Source organism: Mobula hypostoma, chromosome 7, assembly GCF_963921235.1.
Source record: "Mobula hypostoma chromosome 7, sMobHyp1.1, whole genome shotgun sequence".
Classification (NCBI taxonomy): Eukaryota; Metazoa; Chordata; class Chondrichthyes; order Myliobatiformes; family Myliobatidae; genus Mobula; species Mobula hypostoma.
The window spans coordinates 124,187,710-124,207,644 of NC_086103.1; the positions used below are offsets into that span (position 1 = coordinate 124,187,710).

Consider the following 19,935-nt stretch of genomic DNA (forward strand, 5'->3'; position numbering starts at 1 on the left):
CAAAGACAGAGGGTTGGGGTTGAAGGGACTTATTCGAACTGGAGGTCTGTAATTAGTAGAATTACACAGGGATCTTTGATGTATATAAATAACCTGAATGAAAATGTAGATGGGTGGGTTAGTAAGTTTATGAATGAAACCAAGATTGGTAGAGTTGTGGATAGTGGCAAAGAATACAGTGCGATATAGATCAGTTGCAGATAGGAGAAGAGAAAGGGCAGATGGAGATTTTGCATGCTGGTAGGACAAATGCAAGGAGACAGTACACTCTTAAGGGCAAGGTCCTTAACAGAGTCAAGAAAATCTCAAGATGCTGGAAATCCAAGCAACATACTCGAAATGCTGGAGGAACTCAGCAGGCCAGGCAGCATCTACAAAAAAAGAGTAGTCAACATTTCAGGCTGCAACCCTTCATCAGGACTAGAAAAAAAGATGAGAAGTTAGAGCAAGAAGATGGGGGGAGGGGGGATTCTTAACAGTGTTGCTGAGCAGAGAGATCTTGGGATCCAAGTTCATAGCTCCTTGAAAGTGGCTACACATGTCAATAAGGTGGATAAAAGGGCTTATGGAATGCTTGCTTTTATTACTCGAGGCATTAAGTTCAAAAGTCAAAAGGCTATGTTGCAACTTCATAAAATCCTGGTTGTAAGAATGTATGTAAGAAAGATGGAACGATATGGGCATCGTGTTAGTAGGAGGGATTAGTGGTTGGGTATTTTTGATTTACGTTTTAGCTAGTTTGGCACAACATTATAGTCCGAGGGACCTGTTCCTGTGCTGTACTGTTCTATGCTCTGTTATTTCCTTATTGTATTCTGTCTTGTAATGACATCAACAACATGTGATTACTCTCTTAACAACAGAAATTTGAATTAAGAAGTTGTGATTTATAAAGTAAGTTATTATGTTCAACAAGGAGAATGTAACATCAGATGTCAGGAAAACTGTGTAATTAAGAGAGACATAGACGGAACATCATCTTTGTTACCGCTGATTTCTGTGCTTGTACTGGTAACCTGCAGCATCTCTGCTGCAGAGGCCTTGAGGACAGGTGAGATCAGCCATGATCATATTGAAATTCAGGCAGGCTTGGAGGACCAGGAGGTCAACTCCCGCTCCTATTTTCTTGTGTGGTTTTTTTTTGAACTGTGTAAGTAAGTTTAAATCTGATGGAAAAAATATAACTCCATCCTTTCATAAAACCAATCTAGAAGTGATCAAATCTACAAGGTGGTACATGGTGACATAGGCATTTCAGGCTTTGATCAGTGGAGTAAATTCAGTAGAGATCTCACTTAAAAATTACATGGATATAAATCTGTGGACTGGAAGCCATGGGCAGAATCTGCATGAGCCCTAAACAATAGGTAGTGGTCCTACTAAATGTCAGCATTACCAGAAGTAAGACAAGGTGAAGAAAGCTTACTACAGGATAGAGGAGGGGAGAGAGGCTCTGGCTACAGGCATGTTACTATCTCCAGCAGTCTGAGGAGGCATGCATTAAAACACCTGAAGCAGGTGGTGGCAGAGCTCTGTCATCTCCTGCAAACAGAATTTTAGAGCTTTAACTGCTCTGTTTGAAATAAAAACACATGTTTGTCTTCCTGAGCATCTTAACTTTGGGATTAAGTTCAGGGATCATTGTTTTCAACGAACTACTGCATGCTTGATATCAAGGTGCTTCCTACTCAAGGACAGGGTTTTATTTCTTGCCCTTGATAGGAAAACAGCCGGTATCATGGGCAAGAAAACAGCCGGTATCATGGGCAAGAAAACAGCCGGTATCATGGGCAAGAAAACAGCAGGTATCATGGGCAAGAAAACAGCCGGTATCATGGGCAAGAAAACAGCAGGTATCATGGGCAAGAAAATAGCCGGTATCATGGGCAAGAAAACAGCCGGTTTCATGGGCAAGAAAACAGCAGGTATCATGTCCTGACGAAGGGTCTCAGCCCAAAACGTTGTCTGTACCTCTTCCTATAGATGCTGCCTGGCCTGCTGCGTTCCACCAGCATTTTGTGTGTGTTACTGGTATCATGGGCTTGTGGATTTGCCAAATTAGTGAGTTTTCTGAACCTCCATGTGGTTTTTGGGTCCCATTAGAGGTGGCACTATGGCATTGTACATAGTGCAGCTGTTTTACTGCTGGGATTCCAGTGCCTCAGGTTCAATTCTGACCTATGTGACAGTTCTCCCTGTGGCCATGTGAATGCTCCCCCTGTGCTCCAGTTTCTCCCACATCCCAAAGTGAGTGGGAACAGTCAGAGTCAGTACCTGGGAAAGAACAGAAAGGGTTTGGAAAGAGTGACAGGCTTCAACAGCCTACAGAAAGTGGGAAGAGAGATAGTAAGTGCCTGTGAGAAAACAGTGTGCCAAGTATATACAGGCACCTTATGAGAAAGTTTGTGGGCCTCAGAGTAATGACACTAATCAGAAAGAGATATATGGCATCTAACTGGTGAGTCACAAGATATTGCCTTTTTTTTTAAACCCTTGTAGTTTGAGAAAAGTCACTGGTTTAATTATTAGTACAGTATTCAAAGCAAAAAAAGGTCACTAGCATAGTACTCCAAATTATATTAGATAACTAGGTAGTGATCCAAGTACAGTGGATTCTGATCAATTGGACCATTGGTTAGTCAAGGCAGCTGCTTGTTTGGGACAACTCTTAAAGAACAAAAACTAGTCCAGAAAATTGTTGAGATTCCCTTTGTTTATTTAGGACACAATGCCACTTAATTGGGACAGGAGACTGTTGCCAAACAGGTTCTAACTAGTGTTGGTCGCATGCACTTGTGTGGCCGTTAGACACTACACTGTCCTCGTGTCAGTTACATGCTTGTGGTCAAAAAGCAGTGATTTTTGTCACTGATAGTCGGTGAGAAATAAGCAGTACGGCAATTCAGAACTGCTTTGCTCACTGCAGTTTCCAGCATTCAGACTTGGAGATGCCAGAAATAGCTGGGAGTGAATATGAAACAATTTCACTACGCCAGCAGGTTAGGCTCTACAAAAAATTTAAAGGATCCAACAACTGTCTTGACTGTTAGAATAAAAATGAAGATTTGGAGAATGCAATCATTGATAGCATTGTGTGAAGGCAATCCATTATCTGCACTAGGTGCTGGTGCTGATTTTGTTCATTACCTACACTGGATTAATTCTTCCACTGATAACTATTAGGTACTAATATACAATTTTATAGTACTGTACTACTATTGCTAGTGTTCTAATTTGTTTTGTGTTTCATCTAAGTACATATTTTCTAATCAGTTTGTCTTTTTATACCTTTTTAACTATTTCCATGAGACCACGGTTAATTGGGGCAGCAGCTTAATTGGGTCAAAATGTATTGTTCCTGATGTATCCCAGTTAACTGGAATCCACTGTATATGCAAGACAGGTTTGGGCCATTGTACAATGTAAATGCACAGTGGAGAATATCCTGACTGGTTGCATGACATTCTGATATGGAAACCCCACTGCTCAGCAATGGAAAACCCCACAAAAAATGGTGGACACAGCCCTGTCCGTCAGAGGAAAAGCCCTCCCCACATTTGAGCACATCTACAAGGAACACCACCACAAGAAAGCAGCATTTTTCCTCAAGGACCTCCACCATCCAGATATGTCCTCTTCTTGGTGCTGCCATCAGAAAGGAGGTACAGGAACCTTAGGTCCCATACCAGCAGATTCAGGAACAGTCATTATCTTTGAACAATCACTCTTCTGAACCAATACGGATAACCTCACTCACCACAACATTAAACTGATTCCACAGCCTATTAACTCACTTTCAAGGACTCTGGAACTCACATTCTCAGTATTATTTATTTATCTATTTATCATTTGTTTTTATTTTGTATTTGCCTGGTTTGTCGTCTTTTGCACATTGGTTGTTTGTCAGTCTTTGTGTGTAATTTTCATTGATTTTATTATATTTAACTTTATACTTTAACAATGAAGTTACTTTGAACTCTGGTAGAAAATGGGAAAAGAGGGACATTTGGAACATCAAAATGGTTTCAGAAAACTGTGTGCAAGCTTAAAGCTTGATTCCACATGCCCCTTGACATCCCCTGCAGGATTTCTCCATGTTTATTCCATCAACTTTCCCTTCCTGGGAGTGAACACATGGGAAAACTCATTCACCTTAGCTGTACTGCAGTCTTCTGTACTTAACATCTCATCCTTTACAATCTTGCAAGGTGCCAGGATCTGAGTAGTGAATATGAAAAACATTTCTCCTTTTCCTTCCCCCTCCCTCTTATTTCTGTAGCTCTACATCAAAAATGGGTTTTCTACATCTGAAATGATAAAGCTTCAAGGAATAGTTATATGAGGAGTGAGAGCAAAGAAGTAAGGCCCATTTGAACCATACAAGTACCAAATATTTTCTGCTTTTACTTAGAATGATCAGAATCTGAAGCAATTTATTTCTGTTTTTAGAATGGAACTTTAACTCATCAACAGTTGTACTAGTATATGAGTGTTACAAATATCTAAAAGGTTCTGAAGCTCAGATAGACTTCTATCCATTTAAAATTGCTATTTAATATTCGTGCTATGAATTTAACACATCATTATCACTTTTCACTTGTAGTTCTGAGGGGAACAAACAATCTGTGAGGTACTTGCATACTGTTAACTCAAGACTGTGTGGCTCACTGCTGAGTGTGTCTATATTGTAAAAAAAAATTTGTTGTGTTACTTCATTATTAGTTGACAGAATGCTCTAGTGTCCAGAAATAAAAGTCCAGCTGAAATCAGTTTTTATTCAAAATTACAAAAAAGAAATGAGGAATATACATGCAGAAAACTACCAGTGTCCAATTATTGAAGATATATAAAAAACAATCAGTTGGGAATGACACCACCAGGGAAACAAAGAGCAGTAAGAAGGAAATTGAACCAATCAATCAATCACAACTTAAGTTATAAAAATGTAGAACTAACTAAAAATCTAGGATTATAGTACTCTCAAAAAGATGAATGCTGGAAGAATTAAAACGTTCAAGATTTAGATTGCTGAATTTTTGTTAGATTGATGTATCAGTATTACACAGACTGGAAAATATAGTCAAAAGAGTGGATCAGTCAGGATCTAAACGAATAGCTGAGCAGAGTCAATGACTGGCAATACCCAACGTTGATGAAATTAATAACTAATAAATAATGGAAGGACATTGTTTATTCAAGATAATGCTTGATATAAATGAACAAGTATTCTTTGTTTAGAAGGGTATTAACAGACAAAAGAATGGAAAATGTGACCAGGAACTCTTAAGTTTAAGAGGAAATATTATGCTACTAATTAAAGTAACTGGAAGTAACAATTATGGTTTACTTAGATTGTCAACTTATCTATGGGCTTAATCCATCAAGGGAGTTTATTGGAGTTATTTTCTGCTCCTGGATTAATTTACAATACACAGTTATCAGATGTACTGTCTATATTTTATTTTTATTTTATTTAGAAATATAGCACAGTCCCTCTGGCCCAACCAGCCTATGTCAACCAGTTACAGCAATATGACCAGATAACATACTAACCCATACATCTTTAGAATGTGGGGGGTTATTGGAGCAGCCAGAAAGAGCCCACATGGCCATCAGAAAATCGTACAAACTCCTTACAAAGAATGGCGAGCTGAACTGCCAGCTTGAAATGAGAACTTTTCATGAACATTATTTCTTTTAACTGAAACATTTAGGTTTGCAAGTTTATATTTATCCAAGTTATTTTGTTCCATTTTATATTATACACAGTACATTCTATTCTCTTTTATCCAATTCCTGATGTCAAAAAATATGGAAAGTGGCAATAGTGAGTTATAATTGTATTTAATCACTGGTCTCCCATAGTGTTACAGAGTGATGGCCTGATAATTTAGGATCAGTCATAATTCATTTAGTAGTGTCCTCACTAAGTCAAAAGATGGGAGGTTGAAGTATACTTACTCAAAAATCATGGCTGAAGCCCTGGTTTGGTAATAGTACTCAGATATCTCTGCTTGTCTGCTAGACAAGATGCTAAACCAAATTCCTGTTTATTCTCTCAGATGCACATATAAGATTCCATGCCATTATTTTGAAGAACAACAGATAAATTGGCCTAGAGCAATATTTATCCATTAATAAATGTGACTCAAACATGGCCTGAGATGATGAAAGATACAGTAATTCATAAGATTGTTTTGAGGTTTGTGTGTAAAGCATGAAAAACCAGTTGAATTACTTACTTTGTCTAAGAAATTTGTTTTGGCGTTCCAGAATGTGATGTGTGAGGAGTAGGATGGATTTGGAATGCCATCATCCATAATGCAATGTTCATTTGGAGCATGTGCAGCTGACACTGGGCCATGCTTCCTGCTTTAAAATCATCTTGGTCCTTCACAGTTTTCATAACACTCCATTCATTTCAATTGTACTGTTTAAAATACTAATTATCCTCTTGAAATTTATCTCTGTGGCCTTTTAAATCAAGGAAATGATTGTAGGCTTCAGGAGAGGGAATTAGAGGTCTGTGAGCCAGTACTCATCAGAGGATCAGAGGTGGAGAGGATCAGTAACTTTAAATTCTTGGGTGTCACTATCTCAGAGGACCTGTCCTGGACCCATCATATAAATATAATTGCAAGAAAACACATCAGCACCTCTACTTCCTCAAAAGTTTGTGGAGATTTAGCATGTCGTCAAAATCTATGGCAAACTTCTATAGATGTGTGATGGAAAGTGTGCTGCATTATGACCTGGTATAGGAACACCAATGCCTTTGAGTGGAAAATTGTACAAAAGGTGGATTTGGCCCAGTACATCACAGGCAAAACCCTCCCAACTATTGAGTACATCTATACGAAACTTTGCCATAGAAAAGCAGCATCCATCATCAAAGATCTTCACCACCCAAGCCATGCTTTTTTACTTCACTGCTGCCATCAGGTAGAAGGTACAATTGCCCCAGGACTCACACTACCAGGTTCAAGAATAGTTAATTCCCCTCAACCATCAGGCTCTTGAACAAAAGAGGATAACTATGCTCATTCTATTTCTGGTGTTCCCACAACCGATGGTCTCACTTTAAGGACTTTATATCTTGTTATTCCATGCTCATTATGTATTGCTGTTTATTTTTATCATTTGCAGAGTTTGTCATCCATTGATCCTGTTTACAGTTACTGTTCTATAGATTTGCTAGATATGCCCGCAGAAAAAGAATCTCCGGGTTGTATGTGGTGACATGTATGTACTCTGATAATAAATTCTACTTTGAACTTTGGACTTTTATAATGAGTTTAATACTCAATAGGAAAAGGAAAGGTTTGTGGCATCCGGAATTTCCGGTTAGCAGACGATTTCCTTCCACGCTGCTCTGACGTATTGGGAAATCGTGTACAAGGCAAGTTACAGCAGTGGTTTGCCGTTCCCTTCTGCCGGATGAGTTGTTTTTTTTTAGGAGATCACCAGCTCTTAACCCAGCATGGATGGAGAGTGTGCTATGGTGCCGGCTGGATTTGAACTCAGGACCTCTCGCCCCGAAGTCCAGCGCTGATACCACTATGCCACCAGCCGGCTTTAATACTCAACAGGGACTCAATTTGTAGCAGATTCCTATCAGAGCTACTTGGGTGGCATACTATGTCAGTTCTCTAGCAGCTACATATTTGCCATAGGTGCTTTTCTTTTGATATTTCTAGATATGCTGTGTGAACTTAGAGGCAGGGCAGACATGCTTGACAAAAGGGAAAATGGCATATTCATAGATCCTATTCTTCATGTGTACAGAGGAAACCATACTCCTAACTCCAAAAAGAAACAAAGTATCTGGAAGCTAAGATTTTCTACATTTTCTACCTTGTAAACTACTGAACAGACCTTTATCTCTAGTCTCTGAACTGTATTACCCATCGTCATCAAGGTTAGTGAAGAATCTGAGCCTCGTAGTCTTCATCAATCATAGGGATGAGGAGCAGCAGAAGGTCACTCGGCCACCGAAGCTTTTTAATAAGATCTTGGCTGACCTCACTGTAACTTCAACCCTGTTTTCCTTTCTTCCCACTAATCATGTCCTGCATTACAAACTGGGATATATAGTAAGGACCAGTTACTTTCTGCCTGATCAATAACTGCAGGTCAGAGGACTGAACAGAATATATATTAAAAATCAGAAGAGTAAAGTATTCGAAAGGAAGGAAAAAAAATAGAGTATGACCAATCAGCTCGGTCCAAAACAGTTTTGAAACTTTTTTGTTAAAGTGGCCTGATGCATGATTTTGACCCAAAATGTTGAAAATTCTTTCCAACCCACGGATGCTGCTCAACCTGCTGTTTCTTCAGCATATTATTGGTTGATCCAGGTTCCAGTATCTGCCATCTCTTATGTATCTGTTCAATTATCATAATAGTTATTAACACACATTTGTCAAAATGAAAACATATGTATACACAAAACACTCTGCAGATGCTGGGGTCAAAGCAACACTCACAACACGCTGGAGGAACTCAGCAGGTTGGACAGCATCCGTGGAAACGATCAGTCAATGTGGAAACATTGACTGATCGTTTCCACGGATGCTGCCTGACCTGCTGAGTTCCTCCAGCGTGTTGTGAGTGAAATTTATATGTATCCTTCCTAAATCAGCTGTACTTTGCTTTTCAGTAAGTTCACTTTTACAACTGTTAACATACATGTCTTGGATTTATTTACTCTCTTTACAATGCATGAATATTTTCATGCCAGCAGAAGACATTCACATATATTTGTCTTACTGCTGTCTTGTGAACAGCAGGACAACATCTTTCCTGGGGATGAGATGTTACAAAAAGACCTCTTGTTAAATAATGCTCTTGCTTAAAACCATCTTGACCAATGACATAAGGTCAATGCCACAGTTTGAATTGCTCTCCAGAATTATTAAACAAGTTCCACTTGAAAGCAAATCAGCTCTGCAACAATGTTAAAACTATGTCAAAGATGTTGTTTCCTTACCTTAAAGGGAGTTCTCTGCCTTAGGCAACAAATCATTTCCAGTTAATATGAGGTTGTGAAAAGCAAAACAGATAGCTTCATCATCTGGAGCTGTGCTTGCAGGGATTTGTTCATGTGCCCAGATGAATCATTAAGTAAAACTAATTGGTTTCATTAGAGATCATTATTAAAAAGTTATGTTATTAAAGCCTAAATAACTAGTTATATCGGTGCTGGCCTAGGCAGAAAGGTTTAAGTCATGACAGAATCAGTAATTATGTTATGCTATGGGGTAAAGCACTGTGACCCGAGGATTCTACTAACTGAGGGACACTTGAGCTATGAGATGATGTGATCTTCCTTAAACCAATCAATGTTTCTGCCTTGCACACTATAACACAGAGACTGTTGTACAGCGTTTGTCACCAGTTCAAAGAATGGAAATTTTGATCCACTACACACTGCCAGACATCTCTGAAGTCTGCTTTTTGACAGTCTGCTCCAATGCAGTTACAGGCAGATACTTCATTAGAGGAGCCTGCCAGTCCACTGAGCCACAAAGACTATGTCTGGTCTGTGCCTCAAAGAAAAAGGGAATGTGCTCCATAGCTCCAGCTGGGAGCGACTTGCTTGTGGCTTTTTCTTGGGTTCATTTTTCATTATATGGATATTCCTAGCAAAATCAACATTTATTGCCTATTTATTTGCAGATAACTGTGAAAGGTAAATGCTCCTTCCTTGATGCAGTTGAACTTCTAAAACAATTTACTTTTATATTTCTTCCTTCATTCCTTGAGATCCATTGAGCCCTTTTAATGGTTTTCTGTTCATTTGGTCCACTTTGTAATATTTTCCCTAGGAATTTCTATAATTGTTCTTCCAACTTTCTATGTGCAAGAAGCAGATATGTGTGCTGAGTGAAGGGATTCATTTTGAATTCCCGTGTGGATCACATGCCAAGTATTAGAGGTGTCCTTTGACAATAATGGGTGCTACAGTAATGTGTCCAATCTAATAAATTTAGTTATTTTTCTTCTCTCATTGCCTTTGGACAAGGATATAATTAAGTGTAAATACAAAGCAATGTAAGTGATTAGTTTTGGGGGTATTTTATATTAGTAAGTATCAAACCTAAATTTAAACGTCTCCTGTATTCCAGTACTATTTCGATTTAAAATAAGAGTTAAGAAATGACCATCTTATGAAGTTACTGGGCATGTATTATTTTTACACTTTTAAAATAATAAATGATAATAAAAACATTAATATTATACCTGTAAATTAAATAACTATGTGGGCTTAAAATGGCAAATAACTATAGAGTACTAAAATTCAAAATTTTTGAAAATCTTTGAAATATATTTTTCAGAGCTCTATTTGACTATGACAGAACCAAGGACAGTGGTCTTCCAAGTCAAGGTCTTAGCTTCAAATACGGAGAGATTTTGCATGTTATCAACGCTTCTGATGATGAATGGTGGCAGGCACGAAGAGTTACACCGGAAGGAGACAGTGAAGAGATGGGTGTCATACCAAGCAAAAAAAGGTCAATAAATCAAATACCTTATCACCTATTTGCTGAACAACTGTGTTTGAGAGTTTTGAAATAAATGTTCTCTCTTCTTATTTTCTATACCCTAACCATTGATGGTGAAGATTTGCAGTAGGTTCACCTAAAAAGGGGGTTCATGCATTGATTGAACTTTAATTGAGTGACAGTGCAGACAACAGTAATCTACATCTAGTCCCATTATTCAGGATTAATGCTTTAAAAAATTACAGGCCAGCAGAAATAGTTAAGTTCTCCCCCCCAAAAAATGGTATTTTCACTACATTTTATGTAAAAACAAAGTTTATAAAGTAATGTAACAATAATGACTTATCAAATTTTGGCTAAGGAGCAGAGGTTTTGCATCAATATACAATTTCAACATGCATGTGGGTAAAAATAAATCATAATATGCACCATTTATCAATATTTATTTCCTGATACAATTGAATATCAGCTTGTCATTTCACCAGAGAGAAATGTGTTGACCATCATTACCAGGGTTTCCCATGGGCATCAGAAACTATTGTATTCCGAACGTGTTGCTGCCATGACACACTCCATTTGGAGCATTACAGAGAAACTGGACCTCTTGTCACAATAGTGATAACTGCTGGCCACTTCAGTAATTGGTCTTTTAACAAAGCACTAAAGGGTACTCTTTCAGGTAAGTTATTTACTTAGCTTCCTCCTTTGAGCTCTACATTGTACTCGTCACCTACCTAATCCCAATCTACCAGCATGCAATCCTCTGAAATGAAGATCCCTACTTCTCAAATTGCTCCCAGTCCACACCCACCCCACAACCATCCAAATCTCTACCAGCAACTTTTTACTCTGCACCATCCCAAGAACTGGCAATATCCCAATTTGCACCAACTATATCGATACATGCATTCTAAACCATTTGCTCCCCACAGACCAACCCTTGCTGAGCCCGTGGCTCTGGGCCATCCTAGCACAACCTCCAAAAACATAACATCTTTTTATGACCAAAATGTGTCATTGACACTTTTTTTAGATTAGATTAGATTATGAGGACAGGCAGTCCTCTTTTATTGTCCTTTAGTAATGCATGCGTTAAGAAATGATACAATGTTTTTCTAAAATGATATCACAGAAACACATGACAAACCAACTTAAAAACTGACAAAAACCACATAATTATAACATATAGTTATAACAGTGCAAAGCAATACCGTAATTTGATAAGAACAGACCATGGGCACGGTAAGTCTCAAAGTCGCTCGAAAGTTTCAGGAGGGAGGAGAAGATGGCGGCGCGATGCAGCGCGCGCGGCCATTCCGAATTGATATCGTATCTGTGAAGTAGGATGCCGTGCACAATCCTGATTTGATAGAGACAGACGTGAAGAAGCACGGAGGAACATCTGGAGAAACTTCTGAAATGCTTGCTTTGCTGCTGCCGCTACTGTGCGATCGAGAATCTCCGGAGGGAAGGCCCCAAATCCTCGGCCTTGCCTGTTGCCGGGACCGGGGTCGAAGCGCTCGGCGGAGATGGTGCTCAGTGCATCAGTGTCGGGGAGCTGGTCGGAGGCTTGGAGTTTTCGGATGGACTCGGAGTCGGTCTGTGGTCGGGTGCTTCTGGGATGCTGCAACGGCAAGTTTGCGGCACTGGAGGTTTACCGTCTGCATGAGATGATGGGACTTTCGAGAGACTTTGAGACTGTACTGTGCCCATGGTCTGTTCTTTATCAAATTACGGTATTGCTTTGCACTGTTGTAATTATATGTTATAATTATGTGGTTTTTGTCAGTTTTTCAGTCTTGGTTTGTCATGTTTCTGTGATATCATTCTGGAAAAACATTGTATCATTTCTTAATGCATGCATTACTAAATGACAATAAAAGAGGACTGTGTCTCCTCATAATCTAATCTAAAAAAAAAGTCCCATCATCTCACACAGGCGGTAAACCTCCAGCACCGCAAATTTGCCGATGCAGCATCTTGGAAGTATCCGACAACAGTCCAACTCCAAGTCAGTCCGAAAACTCCGAGCCTCTGACCAGCTCTCCAACACCGAGCACCAAGCACCATCTCTGCCGATTGCTTCGGCCCCGGCAACAGGCAATAGGCAAAGCCGAGGATTTGGGGCCTTCCTCTCCGGAGATTCTCGATCGCACAGTAGCAGCGGCAGCGAAGTGGCCATTTCAGAAGTTTCTCCAGGTGATCCTTCGCGCTTCTCATGGCTGTCTCCATCAAATCAGGATTGTGCACAGCCCCCTGGTTAACACATGTCGATATCAATTCTGAACGGCAGGGCACGCTGCGTCATGCCGCCATCTTCTCCTCCCTCCCACTCTACCCATCTATTGCACCCTTGAGAGGAACTGAAATTAGGACATAAAATATATCATAGAACAGTACAGGCTCTTTGGCCCATGATGTTGTGCCAACCTTTCAACCTACTCCAAGCTCTATCTCATTATTTGGTCCATGTCCCTGTCTAAGAGTCTCTTAAGTGTCCCTAATGTATCTGCTTCTACTACCACCCCGCTAGCAGCACATTCCACAGCTCTACCATTCTCTTTATATTTTCTTCCAAGCACCTTAAAGTTCTGCCCCCTTATATTAGCCATAAATTTCTGAATTTCCGAACAATGTTCTTTCCTTATGTATACATTTGAACTGAACGAACATCAATACCAACGTTCAATTTCACAACTCGCACTGTGATACTTGTACTCTGAATGGAGTTTGCCAACTGTGGTACAAAAAGTCCTTGTACAGTTAGATTTAGATTATGAGGACACTCAGTCTTCTTTTATTGTCATTTAGTAATGCATGCATTAAGAAATGATACAATGTTCCTCCAGAATGATATCACAGAAATACAAGACAAACCAAGACTGCAAAACTGACAAAAGCCACATCATTATAACAGTACAAAGCAATACTGTAATTTGATAAAGAACAGACCATGAGCATGGTAAAAAAAAAGTCTCAACGTCTCTCGAAAGTCCCATCATCTCACGCAGACAGTAGAAGGAAGAAAAATTCTCCCTGCCATGAGCTTGCCGATGCAGCATCCTAGAAGCACCCGACCACAGTCCGACTCCGAGTCCGTCCGAAAACTTCAAGCCTCCGACACTGAGCACCATCTCTGCCAATCACTTCGACCCCGGCCCCGGCAACAGGCTGAACAGGTTGAGCAAAGCTGAGGATTTGGGGCCTTCTCCTCTGGAGATTCTCGATCGCACAGTAGCAGCGGCAGTGAAGCAGGCATTTCGGAAGTTTCTCCAGATGTTCCTCTGAGCTTCTTACGGCTGCCTCCATCAAATCAGGATTGTGCACGGTACCTACTTAACAAATACCGATATCATTTCGGAGCAGCCGCGTGCGGCCATCTTCTCCTCCCCTCCTAGTTAGAGTTTATGCTTTGGCAAAGTTTTCAGCATTTGATTATGTACAAAAACAAAAAGTAAAGTATTTAATGATTGAGGGTCTAGTCCATCACAGCAACTTGTCCTTCAGAATAATAAAGTAGAAATTAGTGTGAATAACATGGTAGGTGCACACATTACATAAGTTTCAGATTAAATGAGGATGAAAACCTATCAAGCCCGGATCTGTACATTTTGCATGATTTTTCTTTCCCTAGTAAAAGCCAGTTGATCAATCATGCAACAGAGTAACCATTAATAATTGCTATCCCCATCCATCTGAATACCAAGATTTCACTAAGTTCCTATGACCAAGCATAAACCAGCTAGTTAGAAACTTTCTACCTTTCATGAACTTCTGTCTCAATGTCCTCTTCATCATGAAAGCTGATTACATTTCTGCAATGAACCATTTTTGCTGTAACTTGGCCCATCTGTAGCTGAAATCCAGGTCCTTAATTTTGCTACTTCTGTAATTGCCTGTTCCAGGTTATCCACCCATTTACGATTCTCCAATAACTTGAGAATCCACAACTCTATTATGACACTTTGCCTCTTTATTTCCATAATTTCCCACCTGACAACCCTAATAGAACAGTACTATTGTGGATTACCAACTTCCTATGCCCACCATTATCATCAGTAATTTAACTGTCAAGGCCTGAAACATTTACTCTCTATTATTAAACTTCTGAATTTGTCTGCTACCATAATCCTTATCCAAATATATTGCAAATACCTGATTTCCAAAGGTGAGGTGAGAGTTTCTGTCCTCGATATCAAAGAAGCATTGGACCAATTAAGTATTTGAGGAGCTCTGGTAAAAATGAAATCAATGGGCATCAAGAGCAAAGCACTCCAAAGGTTGTACAAAGAAGATGTTTGTACTTGTTGGAGGTCAATCATCTCATTTCTAGAACATCATTGTTGGAGTTCCTTAGGTCACCATCTTGGTTCTTCATAAGTAATTCTTCCCCCCCACAGACACACTTTTTATGGCATGATACAGAGGTGGGAATGTTTGCTGATGACACAAACTGGGGCAAAGCAGCCTTCCTCACCCATTCCCCCCGACTACCACCACGACTTAATTGGCATTATGTCCGCCAGACCAAATATTTATTCTCTGCACCACCAGTGCTCAGCAGCTGCAGTTTTTCACTGAGGCTACTCCAAATGCATCTTTCAAATCTACAGCCTCCACTGCCAAGATGGACAAGGGCAGCAGATATTTGGGAAAACCACCACCTGCAAGATTCCCTCCAATCTCACATCATCCTGATTTAGAAATATGCAATAGTTCCTTCACTGTGGAGGAGGGCCTGGGTTCCATGGTGTGTCGAGCTGTGACTACAATTCTCTGCAGTTTCTTGAGGTAATGGGCAGAGCAGTTGTCATGCCAAGCCGTGATGAATCAGAAAGAATGCTTTCTGTGGTGCGTCAATAAAAATTGATGAAGGTCCACAGGGACATACCAAACTTTTTTAGCCTTCTGAAGAAGTAGAGGCAATAATGAGCTTTCTTGGCCATGGCGTCTACATAGTTGGATGTAACTACTTACTGAATAACATTGTGGCGGTATCTTCATTGGAATTTCAGTGGTCCCTGAAAATGGCTTACAATTACCTTCTCAATCAATTACCAATGAGCTCCAAATGCAAGGCTCAGATCCCAAAAAAATAAATACAGCAAGAGTCTATTCAAACAAACAGTAAATTGGTGCTGACAGATCCATATCCTGTCCTGTGTACTGGGTTAAAGTGTTTGTTTTTAATTTATCCTTCCTTAAATAAAATCTTCCCAACCACTATATTACACTAAACTATATCACCAGGCTCTGAGACCTAAGACTTAGTACCTCCTTTTGCAACTAGATCCTCAACTTTCTGACCATTAGACCACAAGTAGTAACAATATGCTGTGTCTGCCATGATTACTCTGAACACTGGTGTTCCACAAGGCTGCATCCGCAGTCCTCTACTCTACTTCCTGTGCACTCATAACTGCATGCCCAGATTCTGCTTTAACTCATCTACAAGTGTGCAGATGATACCACCATAACAGGCCATATCTCAAACAATGATGAACTGGCATACAAGAAGAAGATAGTTTAATGACACAACTTTTCCTTTAATGTTGGCAAAACAAAAGAGATGGTCAATAACTTCAGGAAGATGAGTGGTGAACATGCTCAAGTCTTCATCAGGGTTGCTGAGGTTGAGAGGGCTGAAAACTTCAAGTTTCTAGGAATGAACTTCACCAATCACGTAGATGCCATGGCTAAGAAAGCCCACCCATGCCTTTACTTCCACAGGAAGCTTAAAAAAATCGGTATGTCCCCGTCAACCCCCAATAGTTGTTATTGATGCACCACAGAAAGCGTACTTTCTGATGCATCACAGTTTGGTATGACTACTACCCTGCCGTTTCCACAGGAAACTAGAGAATTGTGAAGACATCACAGAAACTAGCCTCCACTCTATGGACTCTGCCTATACATCTCACTGCCTTAATAGAACAGCCAGCATAATCCAAGACCTCACCCACCTATGCATTCTCTCTTCTCCCTTCTCCTACAGGGCTGATGGACCACCAAGCTCATGGACAGCTCTACTTACAATTATAAGACTATTGAATGGTTTCCTAATCTGATAGGTGGACTCTTGACCTCTACCTCTTTATGATATTGCAGTTTATTGTCTACCAGCACTGCACTTTCTCTGTAGCTGTTGCACTTTATTGCATTCTGTTGTTGCTTGACTTTGTACAACCTCAAACCATTCTGTAAAGATTTGATCTGTGTGGGCAGCTTGCAAGACAAGCTTTTTGCTGTACCTTGACACGTGTGAAAATAATGAACCAATTCCAATTCCAATGTTCAGAGGCATATTCCTATATATATTTTAATTAAGCATTGTTCACATATATGAGAAGCAATTTCAATGTTCTGAATCTGAGATTAATGAAGTACTAATATATCAAAAGTACTTAATAAAACCATTATGTTACCAGTGCCAGCCAGTGATTTATGCCCAAGATCTGGTTTTTGACACAAAAGGATCTTTAGAAGTCTTTTCACATTCAGCAACAATGGTGGATGTATGAGTTAGGATTCTGCACAAAAAAAAAGCTGAGGCTTGTGGAACTGTGAATGATTTCACTTTTCACAACAGCATGGCTGAGTAGAGAGTAGTTAATTGTTCAGAAATATGCACATTAGGTCATTGCATTGCTGAACAGGTTATATAATAAGTATCTGTGAACAAGGTGGAACATGGTTCTTATCACTCTCTCAATCTGTAGTGATGCTTGTTCTTTGATCTTTGATCTTGTTAGTTTGTTAATGACAAGATATCTTCAGTGTTTTTTTTAATTTCTCTTCCTCTTTTGATTTCTGGCCTCTTATCTCTTCTCCTCACCTGCTTATCACCTCTCTCTTGTGAGCCTCTTTCATCCCTTTCACTGATGGTCTACTTTCCTCTCATATTAGATTCCTTCTTCTCCAGCCCTTTACTTTCCCCACCCACCTGGCTTCATCTATCACCTTCAAGCTTGTTCTCTTTCTCTTCCCTCCACCTTTTTATTCTAGCATCTTCCCTTTTCCTTTCCAGTCCTGAAGAAGGATCTTGGTCTGAAATGTCAACCTTTTATTCATTTCCACAGAAGCTGCCTGACCAGATGAGTTCCTCCAACATTTTGTGTTTGTTGCTCTGGATGTGCAGCATCTGCGGGTTCTTTTCGGTTTATCTTCAAAGGTTACTGATTCTACTCATCTTGCTCTTTGAAAGCGGCAAGCAATTAGTGCTCTTCTCTTTCCCTAGAGCACTGCATATGTTTCATTCTTATGTATGTTTTCAATTCTTTTGAAATTTTCCTTTGAATTGATTTTCACCACCATTCAGGCAATGTTTTTCAAATTGTCACATCTTGCTATGCGTAGGAGAAAGAATACCCCTACCCCTACCCCTAAATCAAGGAATTTCATAAAAGGAATATTAACACCAACTTAAGAACATCAGTGAAATAGGAAAGCAATTCTTAACTTCTCACTCTTTAAGTTACTTTAAAACTTAAAATAATTTCTTTCTCAAAAAATGTTGTTCCATATTTTATCCTGACACTTTCATGAAATAACCTGGGACAGTTTACATTGACCATGCCTTTTGTCATTTTCAGTAACAGTAATAGCATGACTCATGGTTCTTCTCATTTTTGTTCTTCCAGCTAAAGGATTCAATGCTGAGAAGGATTCAACAATTCTAGATTTTTCGATAAAATATTCATTATTTCTGATCTTTGAGATTTCCCCAGAGGATCATTATCTTTAGGAAGGTCAAGTGCTCAGAGCATTCTAAATAGAACTTTATAAATGATTAAAGTATTTTCTTTGATCATAATCAAATTTACTTGAAATGCCTGACAGTACTTGATTAGCCTTAAAGTTTAATTTACATTATCTGACATGATGACTCTTTATGCTAAGTGATGGGTTAGGGTGTTGAATATCATTTCGCAGATGACGTAAGATTGTAAATTAATTTTTTTTTTAATATGTAAGAATTGTAACAATTAAGCTACATATTGCATTTGCTGTAAAAGTGATTTCAAAAATGTTATTATATTCTGATTCCTCCTTGTGTATCTACAGAGTTGATAGAAAAGAACGATCTAGACTTAAAACCGTGAAATTCAATGCCAACCCTGGAGTGATTGATTCCAAAGCGGTAAGTGAAAATAATAATGATGTGTGGAGTATCCTTTTCTTGTGTACAAAATGAAAAAGTTCCTGAAGCTCATATTATAAACAAATGCGACATGCTTAGAGAAGAGACATTTGGTTTTGGTAAGGTTGAAAGATCTAAAGAACTACAGTAACATGCATTCATTTTATCTTTATGGTTATCACAATTTATGTACAGAATTGAGTTCACACAGAGTAAACAAAAAATATGTATAAATGGCTTTTTATCTTTGTCTGCTTGGAATGCTGTGTGCATGCACATATTTGCTGTTCCATGCATTATCAAACCACTTTACAAAGCAAATAAGATTAACATTCATAAACATGTACAATTTGATTTTATTATATTCCAACTGTGAAAACACAGTGCTTACAAGTATATTGTGTGAGGAGTATGGTACTTAAGATTCAATAGACGATCCTTGACAAGGACAATTGGAGGAGTAAAAGTTTTACAAGAGTCTTTGATGAAGATATTCTATCTGACAACTTTGAGTAACTTTGTGGGTGATTAAATTGTGTTGATCAATTGTAAGTCTATGTATGACATAGTATGCTCAAAACTCCTGTTCTGCAAATGCTATGGAGTATTTCAGAAGTTAGATTTTTGTGATGAGGTATGGTTCATCACAGTCTATTGAACTGGCATTAATTAATTGTAGTTAATTATTGAGAATTAGCAAATTATAAATTTGTATTTAAAACCCCCTTAGCCACAGGTGGGGTGCCGAAAGATTGGAGGATAGCTAATGTTGTTCCTTTGTTTAAGAAATGCCCTCAGAATAAGCCACAAATTACAGGCCAGAGAACGTGACATCAGTAGTGATAAGTTATTGGAAGCTATTCTAAGGAAACGAATATATAAGTACTTGCGTAAGTACTTCCACTGATTAGGGACAGTGAACATGTCTTTGAGTGTTGTAGATTATGTCTAAACAACCTTATAGAGTTTGCTGAGGAAAATTGATGGAGGAAAGGCAATGGATATTGCCTACGTAGACTTTAGGAAAGCCTTTGACAAGATCCCACGGCAGGTTGGTCATGAAGGTTCATTGATTTATTATTAGTGATGAAATAGTAAATTGGATTAGACACTGGCTTCATGTGAGAATTCAGAGAGTGGAAAGAGATAATCGCCTCTCTAATTGGAGGCCTATGTGCTGCAAAGATCAGTGTGGATTTGGATGCTGCTTGTCTTCTACATCAACAATCTAAATGATAATGTTGTAAAGTGGATCAGCACATATGTGGATGACAACAAAATTGGGGGTGT

At 39.1% G+C, this 19,935-nt stretch overlaps 1 protein-coding gene across 6 annotated transcripts in view; it reads left to right on the forward strand.

Annotated features, from left to right (window-relative positions):
• dlg2 (discs, large homolog 2 (Drosophila)) overlaps positions 1–19,935 on the forward strand; it is an 841,994-nt gene that overhangs the window by 742,136 nt on the left and 79,923 nt on the right. For all 6 annotated transcript variants that reach the window (XM_063053945.1, XM_063053946.1, XM_063053947.1 and 3 more), the window contains 2 exons: positions 10,338–10,514; positions 18,570–18,645. In XM_063053945.1, coding sequence (XP_062910015.1) covers positions 10,338–10,514; positions 18,570–18,645 — 253 coding nt within the window. The remainder of the gene's footprint in view (positions 1–10,337; positions 10,515–18,569; positions 18,646–19,935) is intronic.